Here is a 21,576-nt window from a genome sequence, read left to right as displayed (position 1 = left end):
AAAATTAGTGATAACCAGCAAATGGAGTTTACATATTACAGGAAATGGCGTCTCTGCAGCCACCATGACCATTAGCATTGTTGCTAACGGTTAGCAACAGTGCTATCTTAAAGTCACCATGGAAATCTCTGCGTGCACTTGACTATTGAGACACACAACCACAACCCTAACCCCAAGAATCTGACTGCTTCATGCAACAGATGAATTTAGACTCAGTCTATCTGAAGTCTGACGTATGTTCCATCAAAGCCACAGTCAACGTCTATCAGCCCGACTAAGAAAACTCTCAGATTCAGTTAAACTCTTTCAATTCTGCCAAGATTAGGAGTCAATGATACAATCAGGATTCTGCTAGAGGCTTTTTTTTCTTTTCTTTTGTCAATTGCAACACCTGACATTGGACTTTGGAACACTAAAGCTCAAATCTAAATGACATCAGGCTCAATGACGGGAATCATTTCACGATAATGTATTTCTCTGATTTTTAGCAGAGGGAAATAACAGATTTGGAGGCAAAAAAACCTTTCTACTGACTCGCACAATCAAAAATATAATATGACGACTAATCCAGAGCCTTTCATTTTTCTTAATCGAGTCTGTGCCACATTTGTCTGTTTTTCTGAACTCTAGGAAATCCAACCTCTCTGGCTCCACTCACCTATTGGAGTTCCGGTAACGACACGCACACAAATGGACACAACGAGGAGGAGACAAGTCCAAATCAAACCACTGGGATCCATGTTGGATCGGTTGTGTTTTCCCAAGAATCTGACAACCGACACTGAGTCGATCACCTGAATCACAGGTGTTAAGAGGCGCCCACAGCTTACCACGCCCTCCTCCCCAGCAATCCTGTTTTATGGCAGGTTATAAAGTGTTACAGGTTTAACTGATGGAGGACTGTGCCAAAGAGCAGGACCAGGAGTTTCATATCCTCTGAAACGACACGGAAGAATCAAGTTTTATCTTCACTTCACATCAATAAATATTTATGATTAGGATAAATCTTTGGCATCTGCAGCCACACATCTGTATGTTAGATTTCAGAGGTGGATTTTTGTCCTCACTTGTACCTATCATGTGATTTTTTTTATAGTGTTTTCCATCTGTAGAGTGTCATATGTTCGTGGAGCAGAGTAAAACGTTTACTGTGTCTTTGACAACTGATGTTTCCTGTTAGAAGACTGAACTAAACTGATTTTGTCATAGCACCAAAAATCCTAAGATTAAAACTGTCAACAGAGTGCTGTCAGTAGAGGCAGTAGTAATGTACTGTCAACTGAGACTAACTAACACTAAACACAATTCAATATAGACTGGACCACATTGAAAGTAAACTATTTTGAAGTAATGGTCTTCTTCTGCTCAAATGAAGACATGGTATCACTCTGAGGGTTCAGCCATATTTAGCCTCTCCTCTACAGAAACGTTGCCTGACATCACACATGTAGTTAAACTCTGAAAATGGAAGGTACCACCCAACATTAGTGCTATTACTCAAAATATCAAAATGTAAATTTAAAAATAAACTTATTCATGGAGACGGGACAAATTTCAAGACATATTCAAGAAATATTATATCATTCAATAAAACATGCTTTGTGCTCTGGTCGCCTACTAGTTACTCCACATGCCAATATATATATAAAAATAAATGGTTGTCTCTGTGGTTCCTGCCCCAGGCCCAACTGATGCAGCGTCAGGCTCAGCAGCCCTGTCTCCCCATCACGACACCCCTCAATGAACCAGACTGCAGACTGAAATGCGCCTGTGTACTGACATCTAGTGGCGGTGATATGCAACTGCAGGGGTAGAAACTATTTGTGCCAATTCATTTTCAAAGAGCAACGGCCAATGGGGAAACTCCAACACTCAGCTGGCTGACCAGTGGTGTAACTTGATCTGTCAAGTCAGTCAGTCAGTCAGAGACATTCATGTTTATTGAGCTGATAACGCTGTTGCGGTCAAGTCCAAAAACAGAAAAAGGTTATTTACAAAAGAAGCAGCGTTAAGTAAGTGATGGTTGTACCAGCCACTCTACAAAATTAAATGCTAACTGACTTTCACTGAGTGTGAAAATGTGATTCAGATGCCAGTTTTGAGTGTTGATTTGCTCTTGGATAAAATTGTTCATTCAGAATACAGTGCTATTCATGGAGGACCAGGGATGTCACTGGAAAAGTAATGAAGCATTTCCTTAATTTCATATTTTAATAGGCATTAAAATAGGAATTGTTAAAAGAATTTATAATTGAACTATTTCTCCATCAATAAATACTTAACATTTAACCATCTTAATAATTCCTATTTTCAAACTCAAATATTCATTCATGAATTAATGAATGTATTTATATTCTTTAATGAGTGTTTTATGCTGTTTTTGTAAATTCATTTTCAAATCTGAAGTATTTATTGATGAAATAATCTTTCATTTATAAACTTTTTTACAATTCCTATTTTTAATGCCTATTAAAATATGAAATTAAGGAATGCTTTATTACTTTTCCAGTGACACCCCTGGTCCTCCTCAGATATTAGCCCTATGAATGTTACTGACTTTGTTCAGGTGGATAAACCAACAAAGATGAACAGAGCAAGTGAAAAAGAAAAGAGAAAGTAGTACAAAAGTACAAAATACGTTTTTTTTAATCTTCACCTGAGTTACGAGAAAAAGGGGGAAGTGGCTGACTGGTGTCACAAATATTTGTTGTTTTGTCATCCTCTGCACTAGTTTGACCCTCAGAAACTGGATTATCGGTTAACAGCCTGAGGCTGTGCACGTTGTGTTTGTTTACATGTGGCTGTAGAATACAGAGAAACACAACAAAAAGTTCTTATAATTAAGTTATAATATCATATGGCTGTCAATAATAATATACACTCTGCAATCTACACCCGTCTACGCCAGCCATAGTTGACCATAATTGATCCTAATTAGATATTACATATGAGTGGTTAAAATAGGGTCAACAGAAAGGTTGTGAAATAACAGAGGAGCTGGGAGATTCAAACTCTTTTGTGAGGCAAAGACTCTAAGAATAATATAGTATCCAAGTGTCTGATGTCTAATTGAGCAATATTAGATCTATAAGAAAAAAAGGGGAAGTTGCATCACACCACCTTTGTAGAAAAGTACTGTTAGCAGCCAACTGTGACTTATGTACATTTAAAACATAATGTTACTTCAGGGGACTTCAGGGTTCGTTCACAGCATTGACAAACAAAACCTGTCGTCCATAAAGTAGCCTACCATTTGAACGTCAACATGATCCTGAACATAACTTTGCCCGAAAATATGATAATGTTGAAATAACTTTTTCCTTTTCATATCACGTTTTTTTCCCTCTAATGTCTTTGAGAATTATACTGTATGTAAACCAAATCCCAAACAATGACGGGTTTAAATAAATTAAATTCCATTCTAGTAAAAGCTTATTCTCTTTGTATAATGCTTACCCTGACACTAGACCTGGTTTACATTGCCAAAAAAAATTATTGTCAATAAACCTGTAATTTGGAATCAAACAAAGACAGACATTGACCACTGTGTTTGAAGAATGTTATGAATTAACAGTCTGGTTCAAAGTCCCCCCAACAGTTTGAGACAAACAACACAAACAGAGTATAAATAGAATGTCAGCATCAAACAAATTACCTCAGACAACCACAACAAATGGTGAGTTGGTTTTATTTATTACCTCTAAATAGAGAAATTATTGAATTTTCACTGATTGAAATTTTCTCAGACAATGGTAGAGGATAAAATAGGTAATTTTGCTGTTAAATATAAATAAATAAATATGATTTAACGTTGGACATTGGATATTTCATGTCAGAAGTGGCGCATTAGATGTTTTCAGATTTAGATATTATTGTTTATTTTGAGAGTTGGATATTTACAGAATATTAAACATGTGAAAAAGCTGTGCTTGTATCTGCATATGCAGGTGTGCACTTCTGACCTTAATTCTGTAAGTGTAAATTCAGGTTGGTGGCGTCATGGCTTAAATTCAAGAATTGGTGATAAACAGGCCAATTTCACCAGACAACCACAGCGAGATAAGGAAGGCTACACAGGGGATTTGGAAATACTCATGATTACCATTTGGTGATACAGTCTGCATCCCATCGTGGTTGTTGTCTGCAATATTGGATTCAGTCATTGGCTCAGCAAAGAGCTTCAGACATGGTTTCAGGGACCTGCCTTTCAGACACAGACTGCATCAATAAGTTAGATGCAGACATACAATCAGTATAGTTTGTGTCTTGATCAGACAGTGGTTGTTGAGCACTTCCAGTTTGACAAGGTGCGACAAGGTTTGAGGGTTTGAGGTTTTCAGCTAGGAGGAGTTTTGAGATTTGACAAGTTCGTACGATGTATGATCGTAAAGGGTTTCTGCCCCCTCTTTTCTCTCTTGCTCGACCATCCTCTCTCCAGTACAGAGCTGCCATGGCGTATCAAGGGAGACTCCCCACACTGCTGCTGACTTTCATCCTCTGCTTCTCCCCATGGCCAACCTCTGGAGACAAATTACTCAACCATTGTCCAGAATGCTCTTATGCCTGTCCAATAAAGTATTACACCTCCACATATGGTGCAGAGTGTAGTGATGCCTGTGAAGATCGAGGGTATGGCTACTACTGGTGTAATACCCAAAAGGGGTGGGATTACTGCTCACCAAGCAACAATGTTGATTATAAAGGCAACATCTGTCACAAAGATTATCCCTGTAGCAGAGAAGGACAAAAATACTACTGGTGTTACCTAGAGGAAGGAGGCTGGGGCTACTGTGCACAAATGCTACCAAAAACAATGACTCATTACACCAGGTATCAGGAAGAGTGCATTAATCCTTGTCAGTATCAGAAGAAGGGGGATTACTACTGGTGCTATACTCAAGACAGCTGGAGCTACTGCTCACCTCAAGCAGACTTCACCTATAAATTTAAGTCTTGTCGCCCAGATCACAATTGTGGAACCCATGGGCAAAATTATACCTGGTGCTACATAACAGACGATGACTGGGATTACTGTGGACTTACTCATTTTGATGCCTGCATGCAAACTGAGCAAGACCGCTGAAAACTGACCCCTAACAATCCAAACAAAGTCTGTAATTGGAAAGACAACAACAACAGATTTTTCACTGTAACTGAAGAAGATGCTCAAAATACCATTGCAAGTTGCACCGGTGTTTTACGCAACGAAGCATTAGGGTTAATCGAACGATGGGACAACCAGCTCTTACCAAATCAGCCCAGGTCTAACTTGGTTAGTTCAGAAAATTTTCGCATTGACCTACAGGGAATCATTAATGTGAATATTCAGACGTGTTACAACCTGCAAGTCCAGCGGAACAAGCAGCGCGGTACATAACAAAGTACATATAACAGTATTATATCTAACCAACTAGCTCCTCAAACACCAACCAAAGGTGTGGTAAACAACATTGATAGTGATATCACTCACAAATATGTAACTAATGATTATTACAGCGCAACACATAAGTCACCACATCTCATTGTTTGGCAGAATGAGTAAGTTAGCATGAAGCTTTATATTAGCAAACTACTTCTTTATCAGTTGATCAATAAATCACTCAATACCAGATTTTTTCTTCAGATAGTGGGCTTGCATTATTCTGTTTTCATTCTTTAGCTAACTTGTGAAAAAGTGAAACATTACACATGATGCAGTTCACCATATCAAAATTGTGCATTTGTATTTTTTTTTTTTTGTTATTTTTTCGGGCTTTTTGTGCCTTTATTGACAGTGCAGTAGAGAGAGACAGGAAATGGGGAGGCAGAGAGAGGGGGAATGACATGCAGCAAAGGGCTGTCCGATGTGGGACTCGAACCGAGGCCGACTGCAGCAAGGACTGTGACCTCTACACATGGGGCGGATGCTCAACCAACTGAGCTACGCGACGCCCCTGTGCAGTTGTATTTTGAATCTTTTTGGATATTTTGAAATGTATGTACAAAATCAATATCTAAACAGCTAAATATGCAATAAACATATTATTTTGGAAGGCCAAATATGTGTAATGTGCATTCCTATGAAAACCATAGTGTCAACAGGCGGATATCCCTGCATACTCCTGTCCACTTAAGTTACCCAGGAATATGTGGGACCATTTATTTCCAATAATTTCTGTTCTACCAAAAGACTCGGGAGGCAGGAATAGAAGGAGCCCACCCCTGGGGTTTTTTTTCCTGCAGGTGCAGTCTAGCCTTTTGTCTGTGTACATGATATTACATATTACAGGTACTTTTCACGTAGGTCAGAGACTTGTGTGTAGAGAATCAGTAAACTAGGTTCTTCACCAGTCGGTCTCCAGTGTTTCTGATTCATTCACCAGGTGGAGACTCAGTGTTGAATGAACCCAGACACACACTTAAGTTAACTCTGTTGCTGCTGGAGACCAGCTGGAGAACATCTATGTGAGTGGTCCCCAACCTTTTCCAACTCATGGCTCAATTAAAAACCTTAAAAAATATTGGCAGCCCACATCTGACCCCATAACAATATGGACAATATGGAGGAACATTCAGGAGAAACAAGTATATAATGTGGTCTGGCCAATGAAAGATAATTTATTTTCAAAACTATCAAAAATAAGATTTATATTTGAATTTTTTTAAAATCACATTTTCTATAATTACATCTTTTCACCAAAATTGTACTGGTGGGCCGCAAAGGTATTACAAATGGACCGAAAAATCATTTGCCGTAGCCCACATGTTGGGAACCACTGACCTATATGTTACTGTTTTTATTTGTTTTATCATTTATCAATGATTCAAGTCCCTGACTTTATGACTCTTCTTTAATTCACCTACTGCTGCACAATGTTTTAGCTTTTACCCTTATTCCATAATTACCAACTGTCCCAACAGTTAAAGCTTCTGAGTAAAAGTCTTGTTTCGAGGCTTTGAAGGGTGAAACAGCTACATTTGTTTCTTCGGACCAAAGTGAGGGCCTAAAGGAGGCTCATGCTCCTCAGTTTGCTCTTACATCAGTGACTGAGGGGTTTAGTCACCTAGCTGAAGATGTTTAAATGATCTCTTCTTTAATTTTGCAAGTTGTGGGATAAAAAATGTATGATTTATAGCAAAGAATACAGGCCAGTGTTTCCAGACATTGCAGATGTAAACAAACATCAGAAAATATCAAGTTAAGTTTGTTTGTTCTACTTTCAGAGGGATAGCAGCTTCTAATCCTGTGGTTTACACACTGTTGCTGAGAAACCTTTTATTTACTTTTGTTTAAAAGTTTAAATTGATCTTTCTTATTTTGCAATTTTCAGGGATGGAGGAGCAAAACAGTTATATAGTTCAACAAATTATTATCCTCTTTCTCTGAGAAAATGAGATTAGAAGATACAGAGTACAGAGCTGGAAATGGGACATTGTTAGCTTAGCATGAAAACTGTCTAGAAAGCATCTCAACTTGTCCTACACAAGAACTGTGGTGTGTGGTGCGACGTGTTGACTTAAGTTATGTGTAAATTTTCATTTAGTAAACATTTATACTGTAATTGGGCTAAAGAACAGCTGGAGCAGCGAGTTCCTGTTGTGACAGTTACCTCACAGCACAGGAAGCGAGCTAACCTTCATCTTCCCTCTGTGTTTTTGCTGAAATCTCCATCTTTAATCTGCAAGTCAGGATGAAGAGACGGACACAAAATAGAACCAAAGCACGGGGTTACAAAAGAGACAAAAGAAAAAATAACAGCATTTAAACTCAGCTCCACTTCACTTTATTAATATGTAACTTTAAACAAGAAACAGATGATCCAAAGTGCTCTACAGTGCACACAGAGAATAAAACAAAGGAGACAAAACACAATGAGGAGATCAATTATAATAATTATTATAATAATAATAGTGGCGAATGTGCACAGATCTTGGTGGATATGCTCTCGTTGGATCAAATTCTCATTGGTCCAACAATTGCAGAGGTTACTCTGATAAGGAAAAAAACATTACCTGTGAAAAAGAGAAGGGGGTGGTTTGAAAACACCCAATTTTCACAGCTTTGATTTTCAACCTAATCGAGACTGCTATGTCTGACTTACTTAACGTTACTGAACATTCACTGAATATCTACTGAACGTTTTCTCAGAGTCGGCTGCAAAACAATCAACACCATGTCAAAGACGTCATCGTATGGCTGAGTTTTGCTAAAAGGGACGACCAAAAACTCAAGTGTAAACTTTGTGAACAGCAGTTTGCATATGACAGCTACAAGATTACATCCAAGGCCAAAACTGGAGTATGAAAATCGATAGCTGGTTAGCTACAGTTAGATGGTGAATCGACAACTTGTCATGGAATAGGTTGGGTACCACTGGTCTAATAATTAGGTTAAAATGAGTTAATATACTGCAAATGCTTTTATGCTTATTTATGATTTATTTAAACTAATAAGATAATAGATGGAGATAATGCGCAGACCCCCCCCCGTGACCAATCAATTGGGAGCAGGTGCGACATTAACTCTTTAACTCTACCTAATTTCTGTTGTTATATTGTTGTTATATTGCCTACTGAGCCTCTTGCCTGTAGTGTGCTACTTAGTAAACTTTGTGTTTAAAGGTGCTATATAAATAAAACTATTATATCATTATTATTATTATATATTATTATTTGAGATATGAACTGTATTCATTTACACCTTTTAAATGTCTGACTATAAAGCATCTCAGTGTAAATATTTTGCAATACTTCACACTACATAAGTCCTAGTTTGTGTGTTGCAACCTGCCCATCACCTTCACCCATCACTTTCCTTCTGTTTTTCTACTCAAATCTTCAATCTGCAAGTCAGGATGAAGAGACAGTTAAAATGTCAAAACAGTTCCTCAAAAACAAAGCACAAGGTTAGAAAAGGTCTTTTTCCAGGGTTAAAAGAAAAGACACCAAAACCGAACTTTAGGGTTTCAACACAAAATACAGCCATAGCTACATATGTTTGTGAAACAAAGCTAGCATGTAAGTTTAAAAAGTGAAAAACTTCTTTAACATTTCCCATGCCACATGACACTAAGCATTAATTCATACTCAATTTTCATAGCTTCAAAATGTGCACTGCAACAGCTACAGAAACATCCTGTAAAAAGTTATGAAAGATTGAAGCCTATCTGTAGACTTCTGGAAATGAACTACAACCAACCTGCCAACTGCCAACCACCTAACAACATGCTGCACATTAACACTTTGTTCGAATTATGAGGGGGCAATTGGGGGATTGGGGGTGTGACCCCTAAGTGTTTGATTAAGACTTGTACCCCCAAAATAGGTAAAAACCTCAGATAAGGAGTGTTGAAACATTTATATATCCCTCTTGCCTGCAATTGTACATATTACAATATATTCTCCATATTCATGCCTGGATCATTTTGTTCTACGATTTTAAACGACCCCAAGTGGTGTCTATTTCTTAACCTTAACATTAGCTAAACATTAAAAAAAAAAAATACAACACCAAAAGAGAGAAAAGTGATATCAGCTACTTTTAATGACACAAATTGTTTGTTAAATTTTAAAGAGAAGTCAAGAAAAACATTAACCACATTTGTGAAAATTTGAAGACAGAGACCTAAGAAAACTTGCTAAACCACGAGTTAAATCTTCAAAATCAATAATAAGACTAAGAAATATTGGGCCACTCAGCATTTCATATCCTTAGAGAAAGAGACTGAAGGTTCAGTTTTACAGAGTATAGCTGTGTTTTGCTAGAATCACAATTGTAAGGGAAAATAAAATAGGACCTATGATGGAGCCTTGGGGTACACCACAGGAGAAAGTCGCAAGAAATGATCAATCACAATGATTTCTATAAAAAAGGCCCTTTGATAACCTTTGAATCAGTCAACAGGCCTCCAAAGGTCATGGGTCAAGGCTACATGACAACACAAATGCTACAGTCTGTGGTCAACTTCCTTAAACAAACTGCAGAATGTCTTTATCATCGTCTGCCTTTATCATTTCTTTGAGAAACGGTCAAATATGGGCAGGGTGCCCCTCTGAGGGTTTGGCCATGGTCAAACTCTCCTCTATAAAAATGTTGTTTCCTTCTAACTGCAATCACTGTGACAGCAACTCGCACTGAGAAGAAATCCAAGTCAACAGCATCTTATAGACGTCTTCCTCCACCAAGGCAGGTAAAAGATGTTCACTTGGCAAAATTTAATATAAATCACAACTTCAATTACAAATGATAAAAACTTAAATTCAAGTAGGTAAATGGGGGGTTTCTCTACAGCACCAGGTGTTATGGTTAGTGGTAGCAATTTCCATACCTTCACTTTTCAATTTAAAGATACATTCATTGACTCTGGTTTAACACTCAAAAATCCTTCATTTTGTTTGCTTTTTATGATGTTGTGAAACATGAATTTGTCAGTGTAGCGTTAAGGTTGCTCTTGAAAACGGGTTTGAATTAAGGTTAGTACTGGTATACTTGTTTGCTTTAAAAAATATGGTTTTATTTACTGGATTTATACTTAAGTCTCATTAGTCCTGATATCTTGCAAATATTTTAAACGTGTCACCAGATTAGATACAGTGTTTTTTCTTATTGAGCTTGACAGTTCATTTTTCATTAGGTTAGTTGCATAATATGTGGACATTTTTCACATTACATTATAGGCAAAATTAATTGAAAAAGTATCATCAGTTTGACCGATAATAAAAAATAATCAATAGTTGAAACCCTTTATAAAACCACTTCTGTGTACTACAGTAATACAAGTAGAAACTAGAAGCATGATTTTTGTCCTCCATCTCTTTCATGGAGGTGCACTAGGAAGTCATGTTTGAAAGGCCAGTAAAAGTAAAAATTACATATAAATTTTTACTTTTTATTGTTGTTCTCGTGTGTTTCCATGAATTTCCCTAAGTAAAGTATCTATCTATCATCTATCTATCTCTATCTATCTATCTATCTATCTATCTATCTATCTATCTATCTATCTATCATGTTTTAGGTCTCAGATCCTGCTGGCAGCAGCAGTGAAGGTGAGAACTCCCATGATCCTGATCCTGATGTTGTCTGACACTTTATTTGTTCATTTTTGTTTGACTCTTTGCCAAATTTCTCAACAATCAGCAAATTTTACAGATTTTTTTCTACATTTACTTTAACTAACCTCGCTGAACTTCACAGAAAAAACTACAATTAAGACCAGTTTTTAAACCGTTATATCTCAATATAAAATATTGTGTAATATGCAGGTTGTTCATTTAAACCTTGTGTTTTAATAACAACCTGTTATCATTATTATTATTATTATTATTATTATTATTATCATTATTATTATTATTTATTATTATTATTATTATTATTATATTATTATCATTATTATTATCACTCTCCCTGTTTTAATGCTCTGTGGTGATGCTGTTGTTAAAACACTCAGATGGCCGGCCTGAGATGGATGGCTGTGACGCTGGCCGTGTTCCTGTCTACTGGAAACAGTTTGGACGTGGGTCAGAACCAACTGGCAACAATTGTACAAGAAGTTCTGGACAAGTGAGTCAACTTTCTCTGTAATGTAGAGGGAGAACTTAAAGGCTGTTTCTGTAACAGCTGTTTATGGATTTTTAAAAGAAAATAAACTTTCTAACTCTATATCTATATCAATATTTCAAACAAATTGATTAGTAATCTGAAGAGGAGCAAATCTTTCATCTCTTTTTTCTGTTGAGAGAACTGAACTGGTTTAATCGAATGAATTTTATATTTTCTGTATGTTGATTGTCTCTTTCTATTATTCAGACAGTTTCTATGATCAAAGTCTTTGATCAGTGCCTCCTTCCATCTGTCGTACGATCAAACATACCCACTAACATCTGTGTCTGTTTCCTTTGGCAGGTATACGAAACCCAACAATGATCAAAGGTCAGCAAAGATTTATGTAAACTTTACTTATATAGCACTTTACAAAACAACACTTAAAGTTACAGCAAAGACAAAGAACAGAAAAAGAAAAAACAAAAGACTATAAAAACCCTGCTATTTAATTCACAATATCCAAACCATTTGATTTCCAAAAAGTACAGACAATAACAGATGTCCTGAGTAACATGTAAATGAAGTAGACAGTTTTACTTAATCAATACTTCTATCTTCTACCTAACTTTCTATTGTTCATTAATATACTGTTTTGACATATGGTTAACATTGTGTGCATCTGTTTCCTCTGACAGAGAATTACCCATGTTCAGTCTGGCTGTAAGCATCCCAAAGAGCGGGGACTCTTATGATGTCGCAGCAGGCCCTGACAATGGTGTGGCAGTGAAGAATGCTATGTTGAAATGTGAGGTTTACACTGGCACGAAGGTGGTAGGAGCCACACTTCTGAGACTGTCAGACATTTTCACTCGGTGTAAAGATGGACGTGTGCAAAGGCAAGATGTTCTGCAACGATGCCCTGAAAGGGTTGTGACATGGCTTGATGTTAAGAAAAAGTGCAGGGATAAAGTTGGTAATATAGATGATCATGCAGAGTACCGCACCCTGCAGGCACTCAGAACTGGACCATCCAGTAATTTTAATGATTTGATGCTTTTCTATGTTTATGCCGCTCCATGTCATCTAAGATGTACTCAACCAGGTGACGGGGGTATTCTCAATAGCATAAAAAAGATTAAAAAGTGGGGTAATTATGCTGTGGTGTTTAAAAAGCTTTTCAACCCCAGCGATGGTACCGTTGTATCGCAGTCGTTCCGAGAACAATCTCTTCTTAACCTTGCTTCCTTGGGCAAAATCGATCTTAAGAACATTTTCCGTTGTGACTACATAAGCGGTCGGATGCAATGTGTCAGCTGCTCCACTGATGGTGGAGTTACACCCTATTGTGTTTCAGATGATACACAAACTGGTTTCCAGCCTCAACAAGGCAGTGGTAGTTTCAGAGGCGGTGGCCCTGGAGTGGCCAGTGGCAGCGGAGGGGCCATGAACAGACAAGGCAGTGGTAGTTTCAGAGGCGGTGGCCCTGGAGTGGCCAGTGGCAGCGGAGGGGCCATGAACAGACAAGGCAGTGGTAGTTTCAGAGGCGGTGGCCCTGGAGTGGCCAGTGGCAGCGGAGGGGCCATGAACAGACAAGGCAGTGGTAGTTTCAGAGGCGGTGGCCCTGGAGTGGCCAGTGGCCGAGGAGGGGCCATGAACAGACAAGGCGGTGGTAGTTTCAGAGGCGGTGGCCCTGGAGTGGCCAGTGGCCGAGGAGGGGCCATGAACAGACAAGGCAGTGGTAGTTTCAGAGGCAGCAGCCAAAGAAGCCAGCGGGGCGCAGCAGGCGGAGGCAACCATTAATGAGTTAGCAGGGGCAGAGGAGGTAGGGGTTGTGGAGGACTGCACAGGATGAATGTGACAGAAGTTTAATTTGTGCATTTCCCTATAATTGGTTTTCAAACGCTTGCAGCTTATATGACATAAACTGCCACAACTCTAGAGAAAAACATTTACACATTTACTGTTCTCGATGCATTTGGGAAAAAATGCAATTTGCTTTAGATTTAAGAGTCTGTCAAATGAATGCAACACATATGACCGACAGACCTTCACAATAAAGGCGACCAGCTGCATGATAGATTTAAACGACCAGTTGTCTTGAGTCTGACTCTGGCCTGGAAATGCACAGTTTATCCTTGTATCCTCGCTCAGTGTGCTGATGTACTTAGATTGAGGTATGCTCCTGAAATCAGTCTAGCCTACAGGCCACTTATCTCGTCAGCTTTTGTTGTTTTATTTAAATCTTCGCCTGCATCTATGAGACTGTTTTCAGATAATATTCACAAAAAAATATAAATTAATAGCATGAATTGGTTGGGAACAACTTTGTCAATAGTCCTCTAATGTGTGATTAAATATAAAATACATTGAATAGTTTGTTTTAACTAAAATAAAGAGGTTTGATGTGAATTATACAATAAATATCATACACTGTCCTTCTGTAAAGAAAAGTCTCTGTTCTTTCTAAATTAAAGCTTGGCTCAGCATCCACTCTCATGTGTCTGTGTGTTCATCATTGTCAATCACAATATCTGCAAAAATAATCACAATATGATTTTTTTTTTGCATATCATGTAGCCCTAGTGAAAACCATGTTAAACAAAACTTTTTCATAGCAGAGTATTTTTACAGAGTTGAAAACATGTCTGGAGAGGAACGTTACCGTTGGGGAGATGTTGGGTTTCAGTTAAACATGATATGTCTGGTTTTGCAAGTCAATGGGGACTTCTTCAACATTTAACTTCCTCTGATGAGTATTTAAACAGAACCACAACAATCGTATTCATGCTGAAGTTGGCATCAGAAGATACTGTTTTGCTGGAGTGGATAAACTATTGAAACATGATGAATGTTTTGTAGATACATTTATTAACTTTCCCATTTATGTTGATGGAAAACACGTTCTGCAGCAAATAAATAATATAAAAAACTTATTTCCTAGGCGACAAAGTTGTTGTTACTCACCCCTGCCAGTACGTCTGCGTCCAGCGGCTTCTTGGTGCGAACCGTTGTGCTGGTTTCTCCAAGCGTGAAGCTCAGCTCCACAAACTCCATGTGGTCGGGGAAGACGTAAGGCACCAGCTTGACATTATTTCCTGCTGCGATACCATTCACCACCTCCACATCCCCTGCAGCATCATGGGAACATCGTGAGACGGGAAAGATAAACATCTCATCTACCAACTGATGGACTCACAGCTCCCAATGTAACTAAAGTGTTACAGGTTTAACTGATGGAGGACTGTGCCAAAGAGCAGGACCAGGAGTTTCATTTCCTCTGAAACGACACGGAAGAATCAAGTTTTATCTTCACTTCACATCAATAAATATTTATGATTAGGATAAATCTTTGGCATCTGCAGCCACACATCTGTATGTCAGACTTCAGAGGTGGATTTTTGTCCTCACTTGTACCTATCATGTGATTTTTTTTATAGTGTTTTCCATCTGTAGAGTGTCATATGTTCGTGGAGCAGAGTAAAACGTTTACTGTGTCTTTGACAACTGATGTTTCCTGTTAGAAGACTGAACTAATTTAAAAGTAAACTGATTTTGTCATAGCACCAAAAATCCTAAGATTAAAACTGTCAACAGAGTGCTGTCAGTAGAGGCAGTAGTAATGTACTGTCAACTGAGACTAACTAACACTAAACACAATTCAATATAGACTGGACCACATTGAAAGTAAACTATTTTGAAGTAATGGTCTTCTTCTGCTCAAATGAAGACATGGTATCACTCTGAGGGTTCAGCCATATTTAGCCTCTCCTCTACAGAAACGTTGCCTGACATCACACATGTAGTTAAACTCTGAAAATGGAAGGTACCACCCAACATTAGTGCTATTACTCAAAATATCAAAATGTAAATTTAAAAATAAACTTATTCATGGAGACGGGACAAATTTCAAGACATATTCAAGAAATATTATATCATTCAATAAAACATGCTTTGTGCTCTGGTCGCCTACTAGTTACTCCACATGCCAATATATATATAAAAATAAATGGTTGTCTCTGTGGTTCCTGCCCCAGGCCCAACTGATGCAGCGTCAGGCTCAGCAGCCCTGTCTCCCCATCACGACACCCCTACCAATGAACCAGACTGCAGACTGAAATGCGCCTGTGTACTGACATCTAGTGGCGGTGATATGCAACTGCAGGGGTAGAAACTATTTGTGCCAATTCATTTTCAAAGAGCAACGGCCAATGGGGAAACTCCAACACTCAGCTGGCTGACCAGTGGTGTAACTTGATCTGTCAAGTCAGTCAGTCAGTCAGAGACATTCATGTTTATTGAGCTGATAACGCTGTTGCGGTCAAGTCCAAAAACAGAAAAAGGTTATTTACAAAAGAAGCAGCGTTAAGTAAGTGATGGTTGTACCAGCCACTCTACAAAATTAAATGCTAACTGACTTTCACTGAGTGTGAAAATGTGATTCAGATGCCAGTTTTGAGTGTTGATTTGCTCTTGGATAAAATTGTTCATTCAGAATACAGTGCTATTCATGGAGGACCAGGGATGTCACTGGAAAAGTAATGAAGCATTTCCTTAATTTCATCTTTTAATAGGCATTAAAATAGGAATTGTTAAAAGAATTTATAATTGAACTATTTCTCCATCAATAAATACTTAACATTTAACCATCTTAATAATTCCTATTTTCAAACTCAAATATTCATTCATGAATTAATGAATGTATTTATATTCTTTAATGAGTGTTTTATGCTGTTTTTGTAAATTCATTTTCAAATCTGAAGTATTTATTGATGAAATAATCTTTCATTTATAAACTTTTTTACAATTCCTATTTTTAATGCCTATTAAAATATGAAATTAAGGAATGCTTTATTACTTTTCCAGTGACACCCCTGGTCCTCCTCAGATATTAGCCCTATGAATGTTACTGACTTTGTTCAGGTGGATAAACCAACAAAGATGAACAGAGCAAGTGAAAAAGAAAAGAGAAAGTAGTACAAAAGTACAAAATACGTTTTTTTTAATCTTCACCTGAGTTACGAGAAAAAGGGGGAAGTGGCTGACTGGTGTCACAAATATTTGTTGTTTTGTCATCCTCTGCACTAGTTTGACCCTCAGAAACTGGATTATCGTTTAACAGCGTGAGGCTGTGCACGTTGTGTTTGTTTACATGTGGCTGTAGAATACAGAGAAACACAACAAAAAGTTCTTATAATTAAGTTATAATATCATATGGCTGTCAATAATAATATACACTCTGCAATCTACACCCGTCTACGCCAGCCATAGTTGACCATAATTGATCCTAATTAGATATTACATATGAGTGGTTAAAATAGGGTCAACAGAAAGGTTGTGAAATAACAGAGGAGCTGGGAGATTCAAACTCTTTTGTGAGGCAAAGACTCTAAGAATAATATAGTATCCAAGTGTCTGATGTCTAATTGAGCAATATTAGATCTATAAGAAAAAAAGGGGAAGTTGCATCACACCACCTTTGTAGAAAAGTACTGTTAGCAGCCAACTGTGACTTATGTACATTTAAAACATAATGTTACTTCAGGGGACTTCAGGGTTCGTTCACAGCATTGACAAACAAAACCTGTCGTCCATAAAGTAGCCTACCATTTGAACGTCAACATGATCCTGAACATAACTTTGCCCGAAAATATGATAATGTTGAAATAACTTTTTCCTTTTCATATCACGTTTTTTTCCCTCTAATGTCTTTGAGAATTATACTGTATGTAAACCAAATCCCAAACAATGACGGGTTTAAATAAATTAAATTCCATTCTAGTAAAAGCTTATTCTCTTTGTATAATGCTTACCCTGACACTAGACCTGGTTTACATTGCCAAAAAAAATTATTGTCAATAAACCTGTAATTTGGAATCAAACAAAGACAGACATTGACCACTGTGTTTGAAGAATGTTATGAATTAACAGTCTGGTTCAAAGTCTCCCCAACAGTTTGAGACAAACAACACAGACACAGAGTATAAATAGAATGTCAGCATCAAACAAATTACTTCAGACAACCACAACAAATGGTGAGTTGGTTTTATTTATTACCTCTAAATAGAGAAATTATTGAATTTTCACTAATTGAAATTTTCTCAGACAATGGTAGAGGATAAAGTACGTCATTTGCTGTTAAATATAAATAAATAAATATGATTTAACGTTGGACATTGGATATTCCATGTCAGAAGTGGCGCATTAGATGTTTTCAGATTTAGATATTATTGTTTATTTTGAGAGTTGGATATTTACAGAATATTAAACATGTGAAAAAGCTGTGCTTGTATCTGCATATGCAGGTGTGCACTTCTGACCTTAATTCTGTAAGTGTAAATTCAGGTTGGTGGCGTCATGGCTTAAATTCAAGAATTGGTGATAAACAGGCCAATTTCACCAGACAACCACAGCGAGATAAGGAAGGCTACACAGGGGATTTGGAAATACTCATGATGACCATTTGGTGATACAGTCTGCATCCCATCGTGGTTGTTGTCTGCAATATTGGATTCAGTCATTGGCTCAGCAAAGAGCTTCAGACATGGTTTCAGGGACCTGCCTTTCAGACACAGACTGCATCAATAAGTTAGATGCAGACATACAATCAGTATAGTTTGTGTCTTGATCAGACAGTGGTTGTTGAGCACTTCCAGTTTGACAAGGTGCGACAAGGTTTGAGGGTTTGAGGTTTTCAGCTAGGAGGAGTTTTGAGATTTGACAAGTTCGTACGATGTATGATCGTAAAGGGTTTCTGCCCCCTCTTTTCTCTCTTGCTCGACCATCCTCTCTCCAGTACAGAGCTGCCATGGCGTATCAAGGGAGACTCCCCACACTGCTGCTGACTTTCATCCTCTGCTTCTCCCCATGGCCAACCTCTGGATACACATTTTTCAACCATTGGCCAGAATGCTCTTATGACTGTCCAATAAAGCATTACACCTCCACATATGGTGCACAGTGTAGTGATGCCTGTGAAGATCGAGGGTATGGCTACTACTGGTGTAATACCCGAGAAGGGTGGGATTACTGCTCACCATACAACAATGTTGATTATAAAGGCAACACCTGTCACAAAGATTATCCCTGTAGCAAAGATGGACAAGATTACTACTGGTGTTACCTAGAGAAAGGAGGCTGGGACTATTGTGCACAAATGCTACCAAAAACAATGACTCATTACACCAGGTATCAGGAAGAGTGCATTAATCCTTGTCAGTATCATAAGGAAGGGGATTACTACTGGTGCTATACTCAAGACAGCTGGGACTATTGCTCACCTCAACCAGACTACACCTATAAATTTAAGTCTTGTCGCCCAGATCACAATTGTGGAACACGTGGGCAAAGTTATAGCTGGTGCTACACAACATACAACAATGACTGGGATTACTGTGGACTTACTCATTTTGATGGCTGCATGTATTCCCAGCAACGCCGCCGAAAACGGTCCCCTAACAATCCAAACAAAGTCTGTAAGTGGAAAAACAACAACATCAACAAATATATCACTGTAACTGAAGAAGAAGCTCCAAATACCATTGCAAGTTGCACCGGTAATTTACGCAACGAAGCATTAGGGTTAATCGAACGATTTGACAACCAGCTCTTACCAAATCAGCCCAGGTCTAACTTGGTTAGTTCAGAAAATTTTCGCATTGACCTACAGGAAATCATTAAAGTGAATAATCAGATGTGTTACAACCTGCAAGTCCAGCGGAACAAGCAGCGCAGTAAAGGAGAAAGCACCACTGTGTCACAGATCATATGTCCTGTTGACATTCCAAATAAGACCCTGCGTTGGGCCTTTGGGCGCAGTTTAAGGAATCGGTCCAAGATTGTAATAATAACAACAAATGAATGAAATCAATAAATCAGTCAATACCAGATGTTTTCTTCAGATAGTGGGCTTGCATTATTCTGTTTTCATTCTTTAGCTAACTTGTGAAAAAAAAACCTTTGTATCATTACATTTATGAAGTTAACTGTATCTATCTATCTATCTATCTATCTATATATCTATCTATCTATCTATCCTTTAGTGAAACATTACACATGATGCAGTTCACCATATTAAAATTGTGCATTTGTATTTTGAATCAATGTATGTACAAAGTCAATATCTAAACAGCTAAATATGCAACAAACATAACATTTTTGAAGGCCAAATATGTGTAATGTGCATTCCTATGAAAACCATAGTGTCAACAGGCGGATATCCCTGCATACTCCTGTCCACTTAAGTTACCCAGGAATATGTGGGACCATTTATTTCCAATAATTTCTGTTCTACCAAAAGACTCGGGAGGCAGGAATAGAAGGAGCCCACCCCTGGGTTTTTTTTTTTTCCTGCAGGTGCAGTCTAGCCTTTTGTCTGTGTACATGATATTACATATTACAGATACTTTTCACGTAGGTTAGAGACTTGTGTGTAGAGAATCAGTAAACTAGGTTCTTATAGGTTGGGTACCACTGGTCTAATAATTAGGTTAAAATTAGTTAATATACTGCAAATGCTTTTATGTTTATTTATGATTTATTTAGACTAATAAGATAATAGATGGAGATAATGTGCAGACCCCCCCCTGTGACCAATCAATTGGGAGCAGGTGCGACATTGCGTTTTTACTTGTTTTTAATAATATTGAAGTATATTGGACGTATTTTCTCTTTAACTCTACCTAATTTCTGTCCTGATTTCTGTTGTTATATTGTTGTTATATTGCCTACTGAGCCTGCTGCCTGTAGTGTGCTACTTAGTAAACTTTGTTTTTAAAGGTGCTATATAAATAAAGCTATTATATCATTATTATTATTATTATTATTATTATATATTATTATTTGAGATATGAACTGTATTCATTTACACCTTTTAAATGTCTGACTATAAAGCATCTCAGTGTAAATATTTTGCAATACTTCACACTACATAAGTCCTAGTTTGTGTGTTGCAACCTGCCCATCACCTTCACCCATCACTTTCCTTCTGTTTTTCTACTCAAATCTTCAATCTGCAAGTCAGGATGAAGAGACAGTTAAAATGTCAAAACAGTTCCTCAAAAACAAAGCACAAGGTTAGAAAAGGTCTTTTTCCAGGGATAAAAGAAAAGAGACCAAAACCGAACTAAAGTAGAGTGAATATTGGACTTACATTTATCAGGTGGAAACAAACACAAATCCAGATGTGTTCTGGTTGTGTAAACTGGCAACTGTTTGCCAGCACATTATCCACAAAGAATATGGTGGTTAGATGTGCTGTTGTTAGTGTGTTTTGGTGGTTTCCTGCACCCATGGCCAAACATTCATTAATTCTTAGTAGGCTTTCAACACAAAATACAGCCACAGCTACATATGTTTGTAAAACATAGCTAGCATGTAAGTTTAAAAAGTGAAAAACTTCTTTAATATTTCCCATGCCACATGACACTAAGCATTAATTCATACTCAATTTTCATAGCTTCAAAATGTGCACTGCACTACAGCTACAGAAACATCCTGTGAAAAGTTATGAAAGATTGAAGCCTATCTGTAGACTTCTGGAAATGAACTACAACCAACCTGCCAACTGCTAACTACCTAACAACATGCTGCACATTAACACTTTGTTCGAATTATGAGGGGGCAATTGGGGGATTGGGGGTGTGACCCCTAAGTGTTTGATTAAGACTTGTACCCCCAAAATAGGTAAAAACCTCAGATAAGGAGTGTTGAAACATTTATATATCCCTCTTGCCTGCAATTGTACATATTACAATATATTCTCCATATTCATGCCTGGATCATTTTGTTCTACGATTTTAAACGACCCCAAGTGGTGTCTATTTCTTAACCTTAACATTAGCTAAACATTAAAAAAAAAAAATAAAACACCAAAAGAGAGAAAAGTGATATCAGCTACTTTTAATGACACAAATTGTTTGTTAAATTTTAAAGAGAAGTCAAGAAAAACATTAACCACATTTGTGAAAATTTGAAGACAGAGACCTAAGAAAACTTGCTAAACCACGAGTTAAATCTTCAAAATCAATAATAAGACAAAGAAATATTGGGCCACTCAG

General features: G+C 37.6%; 1 protein-coding gene across 1 annotated transcript; it reads left to right on the top strand.

Annotated features, from left to right (window-relative positions):
* Positions 1 to 10,107: 10,107 nt before the first annotated feature.
* LOC111238232 lies at positions 10,108 to 14,012 on the top strand. Its single transcript, XM_022767647.1, has 5 exons — positions 10,108 to 10,169; positions 10,995 to 11,025; positions 11,427 to 11,539; positions 11,882 to 11,908; positions 12,217 to 14,012. The coding sequence occupies exons 3-5, from the start codon at positions 11,427 to 11,429 to the stop codon at positions 13,319 to 13,321; spliced, it is 1,245 nt and encodes a 414-aa protein (XP_022623368.1). The 5' UTR covers positions 10,108 to 10,169; positions 10,995 to 11,025; the 3' UTR covers positions 13,322 to 14,012.
* The last annotated feature ends 7,564 nt before the right edge of the window (positions 14,013 to 21,576 follow it).

This window comes from Seriola dumerili, unplaced genomic scaffold, assembly GCF_002260705.1.
Source record: "Seriola dumerili isolate Sdu_G_001 unplaced genomic scaffold, Sdu_1.0 BDQW01001246.1, whole genome shotgun sequence".
NCBI classification, from domain to species: Eukaryota; Metazoa; Chordata; class Actinopteri; order Carangiformes; family Carangidae; genus Seriola; species Seriola dumerili.
The sequence above is the reverse complement of the archived record's forward strand: the minus strand, read 5'-3'. Positions and strand labels throughout refer to the sequence as shown.